Source organism: Carassius carassius, chromosome 50, assembly GCF_963082965.1.
Source record: "Carassius carassius chromosome 50, fCarCar2.1, whole genome shotgun sequence".
In the NCBI taxonomy this organism is placed as follows: domain Eukaryota; kingdom Metazoa; phylum Chordata; class Actinopteri; order Cypriniformes; family Cyprinidae; genus Carassius; species Carassius carassius.
Window position 1 is genome coordinate 10569912 of NC_081804.1, and position 20266 is coordinate 10590177.

The 20266-nt window shown below is 37.7% G+C and overlaps 2 protein-coding genes across 2 annotated transcripts; both read right to left on the minus strand.

Annotated features, from left to right (window-relative positions):
• Window positions 1-924: 924 nt before the first annotated feature.
• LOC132133587 (treslin-like) lies at window positions 925-12738 on the minus strand. Its single transcript, XM_059546474.1, has 22 exons — window positions 11648-12738; window positions 11315-11567; window positions 8833-9059; window positions 7816-8047; window positions 7569-7713; window positions 6992-7128; window positions 6711-6902; window positions 6417-6562; window positions 5956-6056; window positions 5750-5840; window positions 5538-5620; window positions 5217-5444; window positions 5037-5124; window positions 4879-4948; window positions 4641-4778; window positions 4466-4556; window positions 4284-4342; window positions 4062-4196; window positions 3765-3898; window positions 1623-3666; window positions 1422-1535; window positions 925-1132 (listed from the first exon to the last, which is right to left on the minus strand). Exons 1-22 carry the CDS (start codon window positions 12326-12328, stop codon window positions 1038-1040), a joined length of 5484 nt encoding a protein of 1827 aa, XP_059402457.1. The 5' UTR covers window positions 12329-12738; the 3' UTR covers window positions 925-1037.
• Window positions 12739-18000: 5262 nt separating this feature from the next.
• LOC132133544 (uncharacterized protein C11orf96 homolog) lies at window positions 18001-19548 on the minus strand. Its single transcript, XM_059546414.1, has one exon. It carries the CDS (start codon window positions 19134-19136, stop codon window positions 18768-18770), a length of 369 nt encoding a protein of 122 aa, XP_059402397.1. The 5' UTR covers window positions 19137-19548; the 3' UTR covers window positions 18001-18767.
• Between the last annotated feature and the right edge of the window lie 718 nt (window positions 19549-20266).

Below are 20266 nucleotides of genomic sequence, written 5' to 3' on the forward strand. Positions count from 1 at the left end.
AACCGTCAAAAAATGCCAAACATATTTTTCTGAAGTATAACCAAGCAGGATTTCATGGTATTGTACTTAAACAGAACTAGAACCCAAGAATCATCAAACAGATCCACATGGTGCTCTAGTAATTGACTGGTGGTTTACCCATTGACAAATTGATACTTCCAAGACCAAATGCCACTAGAGTCCAGGATAGACCACACCATGACTTTGAAATCTGAGCATTTTAAAACATCTGTGTCAACTTCATAGTTACAAAGAACAACGGCATCATACACTAAATACCTGTGGATCACACACTATCGGACTTTAAAGTAATTCTGATCAAAAACACACACTGAAACTAGGAGATAAATGAAAACGTTATAAAATCAGCTCAAAATATCAAACATATTTGATTTCCTCTGACTGAATAGTCATTGTGAAACTAAAATCTGCAGACAGGCTTTGCATTTCAGAAACTAGCACCAACTCCTCTAGACTGCAAATCACAGCAAAACTCTTTGTTAGTTCTTGAACTTATGTATTTAGTGAATTCCGGCCTATTAAATGTGCAAATATTTTACTAAAACATCAGAACTGATTAAAATGGCATGTTGAGGTTTAAGAACAACTGTCTTTATTAAAATAATCTGTTTACATTTACATTTATTTCACCTTGACAAGATAGACATGGACAAGATATCACAAGTGAGCTTCTGGACTGTTAAGAAACACGGTACAATATAAAAAAATCCACCAATAAGCACAAATAAATAAATAAAAGTAATTAAAGCTTGATTTCATAAGCCTGAAAAAGGCAAAAAAAAAATGTTCAGACCAGTTAAAACTTATGCTGCACCTAACTGATGCCATATGACATATGGTGTACATTACATTGGTATAATACATAGAGCCCAAAAATTACAATACTTGGTAATGCATTATACAAGCAAATGAGAATAAAGTAAGCTAAAAGAGACAATAAAATGGTTATAAAAAAGGATTTTGTTTTTCTAAAAGCAACAGTGCAAAACAGGGCAGGGCTTTTTATAATGACAAGCTTAGTCTAGAAGTTTCTTTCGGCTGTAAGTCCTACTAGGTGTCCTTCGCCTTCTCTGCTGGCAAAGAGGAGAGATATCCAGCTCAGACCTTGATCCTGTTGGAAAAAATAATTTATGTTATAATTCACAAACACTAAAAAAGTAATAAAACCTGATCTGATATTTTCCAAAGTAACTTTTTCATTTTTGGTAATTTTACTACTTGTTTTCAGAGGACCATAAAAAGGCAGTAGGAGTACTGAGATAAGGAAACGTCTTTTGCAGTCTGCATTAGCTTTCCAAAAAATTTCTTGTTAAGGCAACCCCTCTGTCTCATGTTTATCAGTATCAGATCAAGTAATGCGTCTACTCTGACCTATAGCTCTACATACAACATTGTCTCACCGTTAAGTTGTGCTGCTTCACTGGATACAGCTGATTTCATGTATAACAGAGGTGACTGAGTAAGAGCGAAGATTCCACTGGCAGACACAGGTTTCTTTACTTTAGGGGTATCCACTGAAAGATATTAAAGCCACAATGTTTACGAACAAATTATAGAAACCCAAGGGACAAGATATGAATAAGACCCAAGCTTCGCTGTACCTTTTCTGCCCATCCACACAAATGGTTCAGACTTCGTAGGGTCTCTAGCATCACACTCTCGAACCACGGTCTCGGTCCAATCCATGCCTTCTGGTGAGTACTGATGGTCCATCACCTGGCTTGATCTCAAACTCCGTTTTCTTTGACTTACTGGGGTGCTCAGTGACTCCTTGAGTTCTTCCACCCCTGGAATACGGAAAACATCAGAGAGTTCTGGGTCCTCCAACACCGCAATTTTTTCAAGGAGCGGAACCCCTTTGATGACCTGCTCTTTGCTCCCGCAAGTCTCTATCCGAGCTCTTTTCTTTCGAGGCCAGCTACTGAAATTCTCTGGGGTTGACCATCCTCTGCTTTGAGGAGATGGAGTCAGTGGGGATGCCAATGGGGATTGGTTATTTGCTGGATAATGTGTGGGAGTGATCGACTGACATATGTATGTCTGTACACCCTTCCCAGGTGTACCTTTGGCAGGGGTTCCTCGACTGCAGAGTGATGGGGAAATGCAGCCAGGATGTCTAGAACATTGTGCAAGTGGGCTGTCGACTTGTGGCGCTTTCACATTTGACATGTTTCGGTGCACAAGATGTGAGGCTATGCCCTTGGTTGCACTACTAGGTGCATCACCTGTACTGAAAGAATCGGTCCGTCTTAACTTTAGTTTAGGCAGGCCTGATGCCTGCATTTCCATTTCCACTTCATAAGTGAGTGGCTGAGGAGTGGACATCTTTCCACATGCAGGACTTTGCTGTGTTTTTGGGGTGGAGATCTTTGGTGTTCCCGAGGAGTATCCAAGACGTGCTTCCGCTTCTCTTTGGCGCCGGTCTGGAGTTTGACGGAAGCCATAGCTTCGACTTGGCGTGGTAATGACGGGGATAACTTGTTTTCCCTTAAATTCGAAAACCTCTGAGGATCTAGAGGATTTCCTTGAGAAAGCGATGTTCATCTTAATGCCCCCTGTGAGCTGGGTCTTCACCACTGAGGCCTCCGATATATCAATACTTTCATCATCTGTAGTAATGCTGAATTCAGAGCGATCGAACTGCTGTGAGTCTGAAGATGACACCTCTTCTGCTTTTCCATGGTTGATCTCATTTTGCCCAATCGTTCGGTTATCCTGTGGAAATTCTCCCACATTACAAGTTGGCGAATAGCTTTGAGGGTGGATAACTGTTCTAGGATGACCAGAGTATGGTGACACATTTAATTTTGATACAGCCACAGACAGACCTTTAGAAGGTGAAGGGTTAAAACCTGTAATGGCTTGAGACTTGTTTGAAAGCATCAAGGACTCTTTTACAGGTGTTCTTCCAGAGCGAGTGCACATCCTGTGTGTTGAGCTGGGACTTTTTATGGGTGTTTGTATATTTGATTTTAATGGTGAAGCACAGACAGGAAATGGACTGGAATCAGATTGTTGTGAGTCAACGGAAGCAAACTCACCAGACTTTTCAGTAATCTTGCAAGGTAAGCTTAGTGTCCTCCTCATCTTTCCTGATCTTGTAATGGACTGAGATGTTTCTGGATCAACATTTCCAAGGACGCACATTTCAAGTGGCCTAGGCATTGTTTCGGGAGATGCCTTGGATTTCCTTTGGGGAACCTTATCGGGTGTTTTGAAAACATTTCTTTCCTCTGGGCTGCTATTCTTGCCATGTGTAATTAGCCTTGGTGAGTATCTTTTTGTAAACATCGGAGACTCTGGCACATCAATTTGTTTTTCTGGCAGGCACTTTCGTGGAGATGGAGACCATGTCACACTCTTCTTTGGTGTTCTACAGTTTGGGCTCCTCAATGAAGCGCCATTTGGAGAAACACAATCCAAGAGGCTTTTCATTGGAGTCTTAAGTATCCCCTTCAGTGGGCTTTTCTTTGGTGTCTCTACCACTAGGCTCTTTGCAGCCGGTGACTGAAAAAGGCTCCCTCGCAGGGTCATCCCATTCTCTCCAACTGTCCGGCATGGAGTTCTTGGGGACTGAGGGGTTCTGCACTCAACTGCAGATCCTATTGGATCAGATCTTAACTTCTGTGGTGTTTTATTTTGACTCTGCAAAATAAATGTATCATATTAAAGCAAAAGAGATGACAGGACTCTTTCGATATTCCATGTTATTTTAATCAACTGTAAACTGAAATGGATATTACCTCAAAAACTGCAGACCTAAGTGACAACTCTTTGTCTGATGAGGATGCTGTAAAGTGCCTCAGGCGAGCAGAGGACTGAGTAGCACCAAAAAGAATCCGAACTGGCGACCTAACAGAACTAACATTGAATCCTTCTGCAAAATGAAGAAAAGGCTACTTTGAAAATGCACCAGCATATACCTTCACAGTATGTTCAAAAAATACACATTGCCTCAGAGGAAAAATTTTTATGTCCAAAAGCTTAATGACATCTCTATTTTTACTGGGTCACAGATACTTTCACTATTTCCTGCTCACCTTTACCCTCAGAGTGGCAGAGTTGAGAGGAGGAGATAGCACGGTCCAGGTTTCGCGAGCGTGGCTGTTGGCTTGAATAGAACACACTGGAATGTCTCCTGGTAAGGCTTTTAATTTTTGGGCTCCTCCTCAAGTCTAAGGACAAATGTATTATTAAAACCCTTTCTATTAGTAAGTAGTCTTTCTATGTTTTGACATTGTGGCAAAATTTTAGACACGAACCAGTAGCTGGTTTGATAGGAGACTCTTCAATAATGCACACATCAGATTCTCTAGATCTTCTGTGACAAAAAGAGGAATAGAATCACAGAATATTACATTTCAAACTGGATGCTTCCCATACAATTGTCAAGTATCATTGAACAAATATAGCAACAACTTAAAAATCAGGACATAGGACTCACCTGCCTGTCCTTTGCCGGTGAAGTAAACGATTGGACACCTGTTTATGCAGCGGTGTCTCAGATACTTTTTTTGTCAGAAGAGTGTGTCGTCCTGAAATTCAAAAGCTTTAGGATTCAAGTTCACACACTGCATTAAACAATTAAACATTGTCTCACTATAAAAAATAAAAATGACCTTCATCTTCCATATGTGAACGCTTGCGTTTCTTAAGACCCTCTACTGCTGACACAGATTGGCTCCGTGGCATTTTGGACTTCTTTGAGGGAGATGCGGCCACTTGGTTGAAAAGATTTCTCCTTACCTTTGTTACTTCTGTGAATTAAAAAAAAAAAAGGCATCAACAGATCACAGCTTTGTAAGCAGCTCAACCACAGCATGAATAATAAAGATTAAAATGGAATGAGCCAATTACCTTGAACTGCTTGCTTTGGAGGTGGTGGTTTTTTCACAGCAGGGTTTTCTAACGGGAGTTTCGGCTTTGCCTGTTTTCCAAATAGTAAAGTTAGAATTTTGGTTCTTCTGACGAGACAGAAAATAATAGAATAAAAACAACGGTAAAAGAAATCTTACCAGACGCGTGGACTTTCTTGGCATTTCTATCTGTCGAAGTGCCTGAGGAGCCTCAGCCATGCTTTTGTGGCGTGTGAGTACGTTCTGCCTGCAAAAAAAAAAAAAAAAAAGAGAAGAGTTTTTGTCCACTTCTAGACAAAGCACTTGATATAATTACACATTCTTTTCTATGACAATCACCTTCTCTTTTTAGCAGAACGATTGCGGAGTTCCTCCAGATGATCTCTGACACTGGATGCATTGCTATGTGTGGCAGAGAAAAGTGAAGGACTCACAGACACACTGTCCTTAGCTATAGACTCATCACTGAAGAAGTCAGAGGGCAAGACAGCAACAAGTGCCTCAGGCAACTGAGTTCCTAAACTGTGGTAGACGTCTGCCAAGACTTTAGGGATGCTGTTCAGGAACCTGGGAGATGCCATATCAGAGATCAAATATCATGAATTGTGTTTAGATACAATTAGCATTTTCAAGAATATTCCTGTATTACTGATAACTTACACTGGCAGAACTTCATCCTGCATGAATTTGGATAAGTAAACAGCATCTTTACTCCGGGAGATAATTCGGAGCATATCAGCCACCTTAAACCGAAATGAAAGGGATCAATATCATATTAAATAACAAAAAAAAAAACATAGAAAACTTCTGCATACAAAGTTAAAATATTGATTATGACATCTGAGGTTTTTAAAGGTTGATCGTCTCCTTACATCCTCAATTCTTTGTTCCACAACCTCCTCATTTTCTTGTTGTTCTGATTGCCTGCACAATTCAAGTTGGAGAACTGCTTGCAGCTGGCATCTGTATAAAGATGAATAATTTCTAAGTACAATACATTTTTATTACCTTTATAAAGATGTTTCAAGATTACTGTTATTTCATCTGGACATTGATTTCATTTGGTCTGAATACTTACTCCCTGATTTTACTTTCTTCATCTGAAGAATTTCCATAAAGCTGACGAATAAACTGAGAGAATTTCAATAGATGCTTCTGCACCAAGCCTAAGAACGAAACCTGGTGAGAAATGGTTAAATATGCAGTTTTAAATAAAAAACAAACAAACAAACAAACTAACAAAAAAAAAAAAAAAACATCAGTTGCATATTTCCTAAAGGATCACATGACTTTGGTCTTCAACACAATAATTCACAATATCAAAAATACATATCTCTAAGTAGTATATACTGTTTTGTAACATTTATTTTGCCAACAGTTACATTTTCAAAACTGGTAGTTTAACAACATTTCAGACTCAAAAATTTATCTTTTAGAAGGGTGCAAGAGAGTTCTTGATACGGAAGACCATGTTTTGCAGTTGACTGCAACCAGGAAACACAACTGTGTGATTTTGATGTACGTGTTCCTCTGACTCACCTCCACATCAGTGTTGGTTTTGATGAATGCCTTAACAACCGAAAGCATATCCTGGACTTGAGAGGGAACAGACACAGATCTGTTCTCCACAGCTTTCTGATAAGTGAGTCCCAGGTGGGTGATCAGCTCTTCCTCACTGTTGAAATCTGTTCGAATAGATTCGATGAATATCATAAACTATTTATTTACAATAAAGTTAAAAATCAATCCAGTTTTTACTTCATGGATACTTAAACCTTGGACAATATAGCCTAACGTATGTTTTTTTTCTCAGCTAAATAAATCTATACTCACGCAACGTACCAGGCTTCGTCCGATCCCCAGAGCATCTCTTGCCCCCTTTTTCAGCACCTTTGGCAGATCCAGCAGAGCTGCTATCACCCTGAGTCTTTTGAGCTTTCACATTCAAGCGAGCAAAATTCAGCATCTGTAGAGAGCGACACATTGTCTTCATCTTCTGCCTTACTGGTGTGCATTGTGTACCTCCTGAAAAAGATAAAGAAAAAAATCACTCCAAATATTTAGTAAATTTTATGATGTATACATCACTTCATCGTGTACCATTTTGTACTCACGTTTTTTGGACCTCAGGTTGCCACTGGATCCAGATGTGCTGCTCTGATAGAGCTCTGAGAGACTGCTGGTGATCTCCTGCTGAGTATCTGAGTACTCCTCTCCCCACTCCTCTTCCGCTGGAGCTGCATGCAGGAGCCTGTATATGCAAGACCGACGTTTTAGTACTAGAATAAAAACAGACCATAACAAATATATGTGCCATTTTGACAACTTGGGGGTGGATTTTAACACCAGGTTATTTTCAGGGCAGGAGCAGTGTTGTGCATTTTCTACCAGTTACATAGGAGGTGCAAATGCAACAAAATAAAACCAAATAAAAGAAAATGGAAAATTACAACATTACTATTGCATAAGATGCTTTAAATGGATAGATGAAAAAAAAAATAATAATAATGTTTTTTGAAAGGAACCCTTTAAAAATCCTTATAAGATCCTACTAAATATAATGGTTGCCTACTTGCATTAAAAGCAGAGCAGTCCAATAAGATATTTAATATAACCAGATTACAGTATGATTTATCTATTATCGTGCAGCGCTAATCTTGTCAAATAAAAGATGAGTGAAAGATTCCAAACCTCATTGATTCCATTAAGTCGCAGCTGATTCCAGATTGGTCAGATAAAGGAAACCATCCCTCTACCAGCACATTTTTCCTTGAACAAGACCCCTGCTTGAGATCTTGACTGGCCCAGTCAGGAACAAACGGCAACATTACTTGATCTGGAAATCGTAAGAATATTTTTTCAAAACCGTAAGATTGTGTTTGTCGGTTTACATGCACAAGTCACAAAAATCCCTGATTGTGTCAGATAAAACAAATACCTGAAAGATCCTCATCCTCCATGATATCAAACATGACATTAAGAACACTGCTGACAACATCAGGTAGGTCACTGGAGAGGTCGTTTGTGGTTTCCAAGGAAACAAGGTCTGTGGGCAGGAGCTGGTCTTCCTGAGTAACCAGAGGCTGAAGGACAGTGAGTTGAGCCGTACAGGAGGAGAGCACCAACAGCACCGCTGAACACACCACACCGCCTTCACTCACATCTGCTAGCTTAAAAATAAATAAAAATATATAACTCTTCTGCACTAAAGGCTAAAATCACCTTCATAAATTATTTTAGCATTTATCTTTATCCACAACATAAACACTTGCAAACACAAAGCAAAAAGCCACAGAACACCATATGCATTACATTAAGAATCTACAACCTTTTAAAGACTAATATTATAAAAATGGAGCAGGTGTGTATTTATGCTGCTGTGGCGGGCCGCCACACCAAAAATCATCTGTGCCACAGCTGCAGATTCTCAGTGACATCACAGTTACGACACTCACATCATTCAGTCGAGGAAGTGGTGGAGGAGACAGAACAGGACTTGGACATGGGCATTGCGCATTAATATACTCATTTGCACAGGTTCCGCACTTATAATGTGATGACATGATGGAAAGTATCATTTGCACTTGCTTTAGTCTTGCCATTTTAAACATTAAAGTGCAAAAAGACACGAAAGGCAACTCAATACTGTATTCGCGCAATTCACGTATAAACAGTTAGTTTATATTAAACTCTCAGTATAAATGAACGTAAACTGTTCAGACGCAAAATGCACAGGTACCAGTGTAACAGATCTGTGCATGAGCTCTTAAAGAGACAGTAACCTAAATAAACCTGCTACTGTCTGTCATTGTTTATTTATAAAGTAATGACCATCCAGTGTGATTTTACAATTAAATAAATTATTCCATTTCTGCTTTGCATGTGTGACTCCAATCATATTTCTGAGCTGGAACCATTATATTATATAAAACAGCATAACAGATTGTTATTTTACCATGGCAGATCCTCCAGTGGACAACTGCTTTAAGTGCTGAAAAGCCTCCTGACCCAGTTCAGCATCTGTGCACTGCAGTATCCAGCTCTCAGAGGCTGAACGTGAGAGGCAGATGGTGTCCAGGTCCTGCAGGACACCTCTGAGAACCACATCCACAGGAGCCTGCAGAAACCTCTGCCTGCATGATACCGGCTCCAGACTCACACTACAGGACTGCCTGTTGCCATCTGCCACAAAATATTTAGGAATCACATTTAGGAAAAATAAGCTAAAGCTAAAATAAAAGAACTTGAAAGACTGAAATATATATGTAATCATTAATCATTCTAATATGCTGATTCGGTGCTTAAGAAACATTACTTATTATCAGTGTTGACAATATTATTATTGTGCTGCTTAATATTTTTGAGGAAACGATGTGATACATTTTTTTCTGGATTCTTTGATGAATAGAAAGTTCAAAAGAAAAGCTTTATTTGAATGAATTATGTTAACATTAATATTAAATAATTACATTAATAATATTAGAATATGGATATATGTGTGTGTGTGTGTGTGTGTGTGTGTGTTTTCAATATATATACATTTTTAATATATATTCTTATATATATATATATATATAAAATGTGTGTGTGTGTGTGTGTGTGTGTGTATATATATATACACACACACACACACACACACACACACACACAGGTGCTGGTCATATAATTAGAATATCATCAAAAAGTTGACTTCACTAATTGCAATCAAAAAGTGCAACTTGTATATTATATTCATTCATTACACACAGACTGATATATTTCAAATGTTTATTTCTTTTAATTTTGATGATTATAACAGACAACTAAGGAAAATCCCAAATTCAGTATCTCAGAAAATTTTAATATTGTGAAAAGGTTCAATATTGAAGACACCTGGTGTCACACTCTAATCAACTAATTAACTCAAAACACCTGCAAAGCCTTTAAATGGTCTCTCAGTCTAGTTCTGTAGGCTACACAATCATGGGGAAGACTGCTAACTTGACAGTTGTCCAAAAGACGATCATTGACACCTTGCACAAGGAGGGCAAGACACAAAAGTTCATTGCAAAAGAGACTGGCTGTTTACAGAGCTCTGTGTCCAAGCACATTAATAGAGAGGCAAGGGGAGGAAAAGATGTGGTAGAAAAAAAGTGTACAAGCAATAGGGATGACTGCACCCTGGAGAGGATTGTGAAACAAAACCCATTAAAAAATGTGGGGGAGATTCACAAAGACTGGACTGCAGCTGTAGTCAGTACTTCATGCTTCCTGTTGCTGACCAACATTATGGAGATGCAGATTTCATTTTCCAACAGGACTTGGCACCTGCACACAGTGCCAAAGCTTCCAGTACCTGGTTTAAGGACCATGGTATCCCTGTTCTTAATTGGTCAGCAAACTCGCCTGACTTTAACCCCATAGAAAATATATGGGGTATTGTGAAGAGGAAGATGCGATATGCCAGACCCAAGGATGCAGAAGAGCTGAAGGCCACTATCAGAGCAACCTGGGCTCTCATAACACCTGAGCAGTGCCACAGACTGATCGACTCCATGCCACGCCGCATTGCTGCAGTAATTCAGGCAAAAGGAACACCAACTAAGTATTGAGTGCTGTACATGCTCATACTTTTCATGTTCATACTTTTCAAGTTGGCCAAGATTTCTAAAAATCCTTTCTTTATATTGGTCTTAAGTAATATTCAAATTTTCTGAGATACTGAATTTGGGATTTTCCTTAGTCTTCAGTTATAATCATCTAAATTAAAAGAAATAAACATCTGAAATATATTAGTCTGTGTGTAATAAATGAATATAATATACAAGTTTTCACTTTTTGAATTATATGACCAGCAACTGTATGTATGTATGTATGTGTGTGTATATATATATATATATATATATATATATATATATATATATATATATATATATATATATATATATATACACACACACATATATATAAGAATATATATTAAAAATGTATATATCTTGAAAACACTTGTGCTGCTTAATATTTTTGTGAAAACCATGATATACAGTACTACCATTCAAAAGTTTGTAAAATGTAAAAAATAATAATAATACTAAGCAAGGATGCCTTAAATTGATCAAAAGAGTAAAGAAATTTGTAATGTTACAAAAGCTTTTTATCTAAATAAAATGCTTTTATTTTGAACTTTCCATCAAATAATCCTGAAAAGTTTGTTTCAACAAAAATAAGCCATTTTCAACACTGATAGTAAAAAAATGCAGCTGACAACTTTTTTCACAGAAATTAATTACATTTTAAACTAAAAATGGATTTGTTTTTAAATTATAATAATATTCCACAATATTACTTTTTTTTCAAATAAATGCAGCCTTGGTGATCATAAGAGACTTCATTAAAAATCCTAAGATTAATTGTCCTTGTGTGTGTGTGTGTGTGTGTGTGTGTGTGTATATACATACCTTCAATCCAGGATAGAGATCCACCCAAAGGAGGAAACACTTGTCGGTGCATTCTTTCAGACAATTGAAGGTAGCTATTGGTTGAATCTATAGGAAAGGTGTCTATTCCCAAACCCAGCAAATGGCTTATATCAGAATGCTGGTCCATCAATGGCAAACGAGGAGACAGCATGGGCACAACCTGTCCACCAACTTGCCTGAGAAGCTCTGCCAATGACTCTATGCCAGTGTAGTCCTCCACCACATGATTAGCCTGGTAAAAAAAAAACTGTAGTCATAAACACTTAAATAAGCCTTATTTTTCTATAGGAACTCTATAAGAGCACCTCTTACCTTCAATATACCAGAATCAGCCCAATTAAGCATAACTTTGCGTTGCATAAGCATATCTATGAGACCTTTGGGCAGCAACTGCTCATGTATGTCTCTATGATGTCTACGGTCATCTCCACGAATGGACAAGTAGTCTTCCAACTCTCTTTTGGACCGTGGACATTCAGACACAACAAAAAGGATATTTTTGTCAATGTTTAGCATGTCATAGTCCTGCGGATGGATATTTCTGCCACTTCGACTTGACCTTCTCGGCCTCAGTGTCACTTTGGTGGGAGATGTCAGATCAGGTCTGTCCCACTGGAAGTCTAGGAGGATCTCTTTCAAGGCATTTTGGACACAGCTAGCCGGGCTTGGTTTCAGTTTGTTGGACTTTCCCAGACTTTTGGGTGACTTTACACTGAATTTGACAAGCAGCTCCTCTTCAAAGTCACTGAACACCTTCTCTTGGAGCTCCTTGAAATCAGATCCTCTGGTTATAAGTGTTGCACTTTTCACAGTCCTTGAATGAAAAAATTTATAACCCCATCGCACTTTTTCCAGCCCATATTTGTGTCCCAAACTGAGCAGAACTCTTAGTATCCAGTGTTTAAGGTGATTCTGATAGCCATTAGTTGTGCTGTTGCTCTCTTCTGGTCGATAATCCACATCGATTGCAAAAACCACATTCTGAGAGGCCATAACTGGACTTAAAGAGCGGTCATGGAAAATAATATCGCTTCCAGAGATCAAATAGTAAACGTATAGACGTCTATATCTAATTTAAAGAGAAAAACTGACACGAAACGTGACGTCACGTCTTTTTAAACGTCAATAAACGCATCTGAACGCTAACCAAGAAACAGCTTATGAGCTGAACGCACACGTCCGCTATTTTTCTCAGCTAGAGTCATGATTGCCGTCGAAACAGTTCGAAATAAACTAAGTCGTATTAATACACGGTTAATAATAACAACAGAAAGTTATGAAAATAGCATTTTGAAAATGTTGTTTTGTTACACTTTAGCGTTTCCGTTGGCCACATAGAGGTTGGCCAGCGTTCTCTTCTCTCCATTGAACTCTTCGCGCTTCAGAATTCGCGAATGTCATTGGCTGAAGCAAACGAACTTTAAAACGTCATTCATTTCTCGTCGTGCGATAGGGCCAGAGAACTTCAGCAATAAAAAACACACAAAGACGTCAATCGTTTAAAGCTCAGTGATTGGTCCATTGTCACGTCAATAAAAGAGCTTCTTCTTGTGCCTAGTATGCAATGCAATGTTCATGTGTTACTGGCATCTACTGGACAGAAGTCAAAGAAAATTATTTCAGCGCTATGAACTATTGTGAGACCTATAAGTCTCACATTATATTGTAACCAAATTAATTACTATTATTAATGCGTTTTGTATATGCTTATTAATGTATTGCCAGTGTTATTATTAATCATAATTACAACTAGTTTTCTTTCTTGCTTCGACAATATTTTAAAATGATGCACATTAGGACTCAAATACTACAATTTCATGTTTTAGTAATAATATTAATATTACAGATTTCTGTATTGCTTTTATTTCCAATTTTACAGTTTGTTCTTCACATGAAAATAAAAGATATTAGTATTAGTAAGAGATATTGACCTTGAGGACAGTGGCCTGCTTATTGCTCATGGTAATATTATTAGATAAATATGTTGAGTTGATGCCAGGTATATAGAAATAAGGAATATAAATTAGAAATAAGGTCTGTCTCGCCCCCAACCTCTCAAATTTCTTTATACTCAGTATACAGAAACCATTTAAGGGTTGAATTGAAATTCTTATTTTTTTATCTTTGGACGATCAAGCCAATTTAGTTTGTTGCCCAGACAACATTAGTCACTGGGTCTGTTTTAAGGAACAAAAAAACTAAAGAGAACAAGTTTTGCCAACTAATAGCTCTTTAGCCCAGACACATTGTTTAAAATATATAACCAAAGAAAACTGTTTCTTTTACTGTTTCTCTATACACAAAACCAAAAATGGAGACAAGACCATCTGAATAAAAGCACAAACCACCTTTTATTATTAACCACATTTTTAGAATAAGTATGTTAAGTACATTTTATGGACGATCATCCATAAAATGCATCGCTGTTCTTTTGTAAGTAATCTTAAAGATTCCTAAGTGCATCTACTTTTGCTTTCGCCTAAATACGCACAGCATCTCCCTGACATGACTACTTCAACATGAACTGCGGTTACTGAAACCATGCCTTCTTTTTTTGCGTGAACATTTGGTTGGCATTACGCAAATATTTCCACATAGTGACGTAGACATGTGGGAGCGTGTTTGAATGAGCTGTTATAGGGGACATGGGAGAGTCTTAACTTTGATAAAGAATATCTCTTTGGATTAAAGACTTTAGTTTTTGCAACTTTACAGATCTTCTTTATGCACCAAGAGCTTGTAACTCTCCAAAGAGAAAGGAAAAATTGAAATCGCATCATATGACCTTTTTAAAAGAAGGCCCAAATAAGTTCCCAGTCATAACTGTCACAGACACAAGATGGTTTAACATGAAACATTTTCAATTTGAAATTAATTTCAACAGTCTCACAAATGTCAGAAACTCTACAGCATCAAAAACCTCCTTGCATCTATGCAGAACGGAGTCAGACTGCTATATATATGGTAAAAATGAAGTACAACACCATAAATAATACTCAAATGATTGATCTATTTGTTTCGCCTGACACGTTTATTAATAATTTCTTGCATATCATCAATTGCCATCCGCCCTCATTGATGGTTTGAGGAAATGAGAGAGTGTGTAAATAGGTTAGTTACCCTCTTCTCATTCAGTATCCCTGGTCATTTTGAGACAGATCAATGAGAGAAACTGACAGACACTGGGAGAGCAAGGGCAACATAGCACTTTCAGAGATGTGACTTTTGGTTCTGACCCAAAGCCCAGAGTGTTCTGCTTCGCGGAGTATGAGAATGTAGGTCAGGGATTCAACAAATGAATGCTTTTGCAGACAGAACCCAGACAGCCTTAAGCAGGCAACACTCTAGTGAGCAAAACGAGATGCAAAAGTCAGGCAAATGAGCAAGAAAATGAATGTAAAACACCCCTTATTTGTACAAAATCTATGTGATAGTCTGTCGAGTAACATGTCGTGAAGATGGATTTAAGTTTTTTCAAAAACAAGGACAAGTTCTTCATTTTTTCGGAGGATTTAATCATTTTGCCCATCAGCTCAACTTGTCACTAGCAATATATTTAATAAACACTGGCCTGTAAACATGAGTCACTGTTATCCTCTAATGATTCAGGCACATTTCAAGCCCACTCACTTGAATTGTTTTTGCCATGTCAACATTGAAATAAACAGTCTTGACAGAATAGGACACAAATGCAAAGAGGATGTGTTGCAAAATAAAACTGATTCAATTGTGTTAATTTAATAGACTTGAAAAGAGTCTGTTAACCCTGATGGTTTCCTTGACGCACTCCCTTTTGAGGAACATTTTCTTCAGATCTTCTCTCTGCAAGGAATAAGTGATAAGAATTTGTTATATAACCAAGAAGAACAGGAGGGCCAGTCCAAATGCCTGCTGGTAACATGATGTTTTTAATTGAAGGCTGTTTTTGTTCACTCCACATTAGGCATTGGGTAGCACTCCTACAGTACATTCATTAATCTGCAGCGTCATATTTATATCTGAACTTTTATGAAGCGCAGAAATGGTGTTAGTTCTGAAAAGGGTGTGAAAATAAAGCTTCAGAAATAATGCACATCAATAAAAGGGTGTATTTAGATTTGATGCACTAAGCAAAAATTGACTGATTAAAAGAGAGAGGGGGGGCAGATAGAAGGAGACAAGACCATCTTGGGGAAATGAACATAAAGTTTGTTTTTCCCAACAGTTTCAAAACATCATATTTCTTTTACTTCACTATAACCATGGCAACCACACCACGCAAAGTAGATTACTGAGGTGCTTCGCTGCAGAAAAGAGATATGAACAAGGATACTGCCTCTGAAGAAAAAAACAGTTAAAGGTGATTTTGTATGTGCAATTATGTTCTCATATACATTTTAATATGCAGTGTCAGTGACAAAGATGTGAGCTATTCATAAGATGATTTATCGGACAGTGTGGTGCTATCAAAACATTTGATAATCCCGAAATGACACTGCAACACTAAACACATTAATATGCACAATTATAATCATGCTACAGCATTCATGTAGTCAAGCTACATTCTTCATTAGTCTGTCCATGTATATATGACACCACAAGTAATAATGAAATATTTGAAGTATTAAATAAACGTCTGATCTTTCAGAGCATGTGCACGATGCCAAAAAATTAGCCCAAAGTATACTTCAGTTTTGACACGAATGCATAGCCTTTCGAAATATGTCATTGTATGTGAACTCAGGCTTAACTTATTCTTATGTAACATAAACATATTCTTCTTGTCATCTCCAGTATTTGATATGGTTGTGTCTGTCCAAGCTGATGCCAATATTTAAAGGTATATTTCTCCATAAAATGAAAATTCTGTAATAAATTACTCACCCTTATGTAACTCCAAACCTGCAAGTGCTTCATTCATCTTTGGAACACAAATTAAGATATTTTTGATTAAATCCAAGAGCTTTCTTACCCTGCATAGACAGCAATCCAACTATCAAGTTCAAGGCCCAGAAACGTAGTAAGGAGATGTTAAAATAGTCCATGTGACATCAAAGTTATGAACCTATGAGAATAATAAATAACGACTTTATTCAACCATTTCTTCTCTTCCATGCCAGTCTTCGACTTGTGTTCATAACAGTAGCAGGACTCTTGCGTGTGGTGCTGCTGATGCAGGAGTCAGTGTTCTGACGTAGAACCTGGATGCGCTGTGCCTTGTTTACAAGCAGAGGAATGCACAAACACGCGTTGTGGTACTGACATGAACACACTTAGAAGACTGACAAGGAAGAGAAGAAATTGTTGAATGAAGTCATTAGTTTTGTTTTCTTTGCATACAAAAAGTATTCTCTTACCACATTCTCGATGTCCTTACTACCTTTCCGGGCCTTAAATGCGTTAGTTGCATTACTGTCTATGCAGGATCAGAAAGTTCTCAGATTTCATCAAAATGGTCTTACAGGTTTGCAACAACATGAGGGGGCACTAACCCTTTAATCCGAAAATATACTTGTTTTTTTTGTTGTTGTTGTTGTTTTTTTTGCGCACATAACTTCCGGAGAGAAATAGTGCAGACACTGGACCATGATGAAACTTTCTAGCACACATGCTGAGCGCTTGTGTTCGTGCATGCTATATAATAGAGTATACTTTTTTAAAAAGGCTATGAATTTACTGTGTGGATTAAAAAAAACAAAGCAGACTTTGGATTTATTGTGTAAACATGCTGAACAAAGCTGTTTTTCCAACTTTGCCAAAACCGGACTCGTCTGATTTAAGCCAGTCAACAGCAACTAAAAAAAAAACATTATTGTTTAGCCCGTCTGAATGGGCTCTGTAGAAACCTATATGAAAACAGTTATTTTCTGCACATCTGTTGTTAATAACTGTTGTTATTACTATTCAGATGAATTATTGTCTCTCCAGTCAGAAAGGACAGAGATTATGTAGTAGTCTGACTCTGGGTTGAAGAATATTACTTAAAACACATAAATAAACCCAGTCACACTGTTTTGGTGTCAAGCATAGTCTTTCACAACACTGCAAAATCACCAGCTGGATGGAGAGGTATGATTTCCAATAATGTAACTAGATCAGAAGGCAAGGTAGAGAGACCCTATTTTTACATGGCATCTGTAATGGCTGATAGAAATTAGATGTTGAGGGAGTAGAGACCAATGAAATGTGTTTTTGTGCTGTGGATGTGGACACAGTGTAAACATCTGAGATTATGCGTGATCATTATTGTCAGAAGCTGTAATAGTTCATTATATTATGCAATGAAGATTCATTACTGGACTTTACTTCAATTTTCTTTTCTTTTAACCCATTTTATGGTCACTTTATTTCCATTTTTAACATTTTCTTGTTTTAGCATTAAAAATTTATTTCCATAAAGGTTCTTTATTGTCATCTTTGGTTTCATAATAATAATAATGTAATTTTATATATATATATATATAAAATAAAAAGTACAAATGCATATTTAGACTATTTAAGGACTGTTACAATGACTTTACAGTTTTATTTTCTGTCATGTTCTCTTGCTCATTTAGCATACTTTTTTAAATTATCACAATGAAAGATTTCTCCATCATTTTCTAACAAATTATCATTTAATAAGTCTCTGTAATTTTGCTGATGTAAGCAGCCGAATTTCATCAAAAGACAAATGAGATGATGAATCCAATGTTATAAAGTTTATTTATATAACTACAGAAGGTATGAAACAAATTAATTAAGATAAACAAGTCAAATCGAAGTATAAATGCTTTTTTCTCTTATGTACAGTGATAGTGACTTTACAAGTCCACACCGTCAACAGAACAATTCCCTAAAATCACTATGTTATAGCAAAATAATCTGTGAATAAATATAAGATACTTTTGAAAAGTACAATAATTTGCTCCTCATCAATTTCATAAGTAAGTTCACCATTCTGGCAGACTTACACATCAGGGTTTGAAACCTTATTTTCTGTAAAAAATAAAATATCTCTATTATACCTCTTTTAGTTCGTTCGTCAGCACAGCAGTGAATTATAGCAAAAGGTGACAGTCTACATCCTGCCCAGCATTGAAGAACCCATTGGAGTGTGCAGTCTTAAACAGGCACAAGGGATTAGTCTATTAAAATGGAATCAGACATGGTATGTCCTCTGTCTCTTGTAAAGTTCATTACAGATGAAACCTCACCAGTCCTCAAGTCTCATATGATAAACAAGGAATTTGTGTAAGCATTTAAGTGGTTTCTGAAATCTTCTAACATGCTACAACTTTGCTCTTGCAGAGGAGCTAAACAATCACTGTGCCAGTGTTACTCAAGTGGAATCTGCACATAAATGCATAACAACTATAGGTTAACACCTGTGAAAGAGGAATTTAACAGGAAGATATGTGCGAAATACACTGAATTGCAGTCCTGCCATCTTTCGGACCTTCCTCTCACTCTCTCAGTGTGTCGAGTCTGAGTCACTGGAGTCCAGACTAGCCTGTGCAGACATTGTGCGGCAGCTCTGCGTGGATCCTGCGTGGTGCAAAGTCTGTGTGCTTCTCCTGAGACTCTCCAGCGATTGAAGGAAGGACCGTCTTGCCCTTTCTTCCTCCAGTGGCGAAGCCCCTTCCTCCTCCACTTCAGCGATCTCTGCAAAAGTCACCGGCTGGGTCTTGAAGCGGGTGTCTCGGGGCCGCCGTGGACGGTTTCGGCCCCGAGCCAGACACTTAGGGACGGGTAGATGCTGGGGAAACTCCTCCATGGCAGACGCCAATATGTGTGCGGGTAGAATGGCAAAACCCACCGTCTCCATTGGACGTGCAGCCATGTCTCTGGATGGCAAGGGTTGGGCGTTCGGCTTCTGAGATGTTTGGAGAGGCTTGCAGTTCTCCAGGTCTCCCTGTGGTGAAGGATCCAAAGTAGCTTTGTTTGTATCCTTCTTGTCTATATTTGACAGAAGGTGAAGCTAACAAATGGCTTGAGCAGACAACTTCCAGAAGATGAGTGAGCTGAATCTCAGTTCTCCCTGTCTGAGGTTTCTGAGCGTGCCACTGACAGCTCTGGCTTTTATACTGCTTCACTCCCCTAACATCTCCCCACTCCGCTCTGGCTCCGCCTACCCACTGTGAAGAGTCATACCAGTCCCTCCGAGTCAGATCCTTGAAATAAATGCCAGCCAGAGAGGGAGTTGGGAAAGAGAAGAGGCGGGAGGGGCCGGAGGAAAGAAGATATATGCAACTCTAACAGAGAGAATCAGAAAAGGGAGAAATAAACAAATGGCCAGGAACAGAAAAATGGACAGTGAGAGGTCATTGGCAAAGAATAGATAAACAAAAGATAGTTAGAAAACAAAAAGCTTTGAAGAAATGTACACAACATACTGTACAAATACATGTGGGGGCAAATCTCACTAGAACATGTTCAGGTCATTAAGATAATGAAGCTGTTTTAGGACAGTTCAGATATTTTCATTACAACATTGCTTTGATTAAAATTAATCAGATTTTCCCTTTAAAAACTAATGTAATGTGTCTTTACATATTATTTGATATTCTCATTATATATATACTTAAAGAGATAATAATGAAAATTATCCCATGATTTACTAACCCTCAAGCCATCCTAGGTGTATATGACTTTCTTCTTTCAGATGAAAACAATCAGAGTTATATTAAAAAATCTTCCAAGCTTTTTCATTTTTGGGGGAACTATCCCTTTAAGCCAGTACCAAAACTAAAATTCTGAAGTTGTGAAAATCTAAAATAATGCAACCTAAAATAATAATAATTTGAAAATAGAATACGTATATACTTTATAAAGACTTCTTTCACTTGTAGAATATACTGTATTTTCAAAGGAAAGTAAATGATGATGCCACCTTTTCCAGATAAGGACACAAAAGGTTGATCTATGAGCTATATATTTCTTTTACTAGAGGTGTTGTAAGCTCAGCAACAA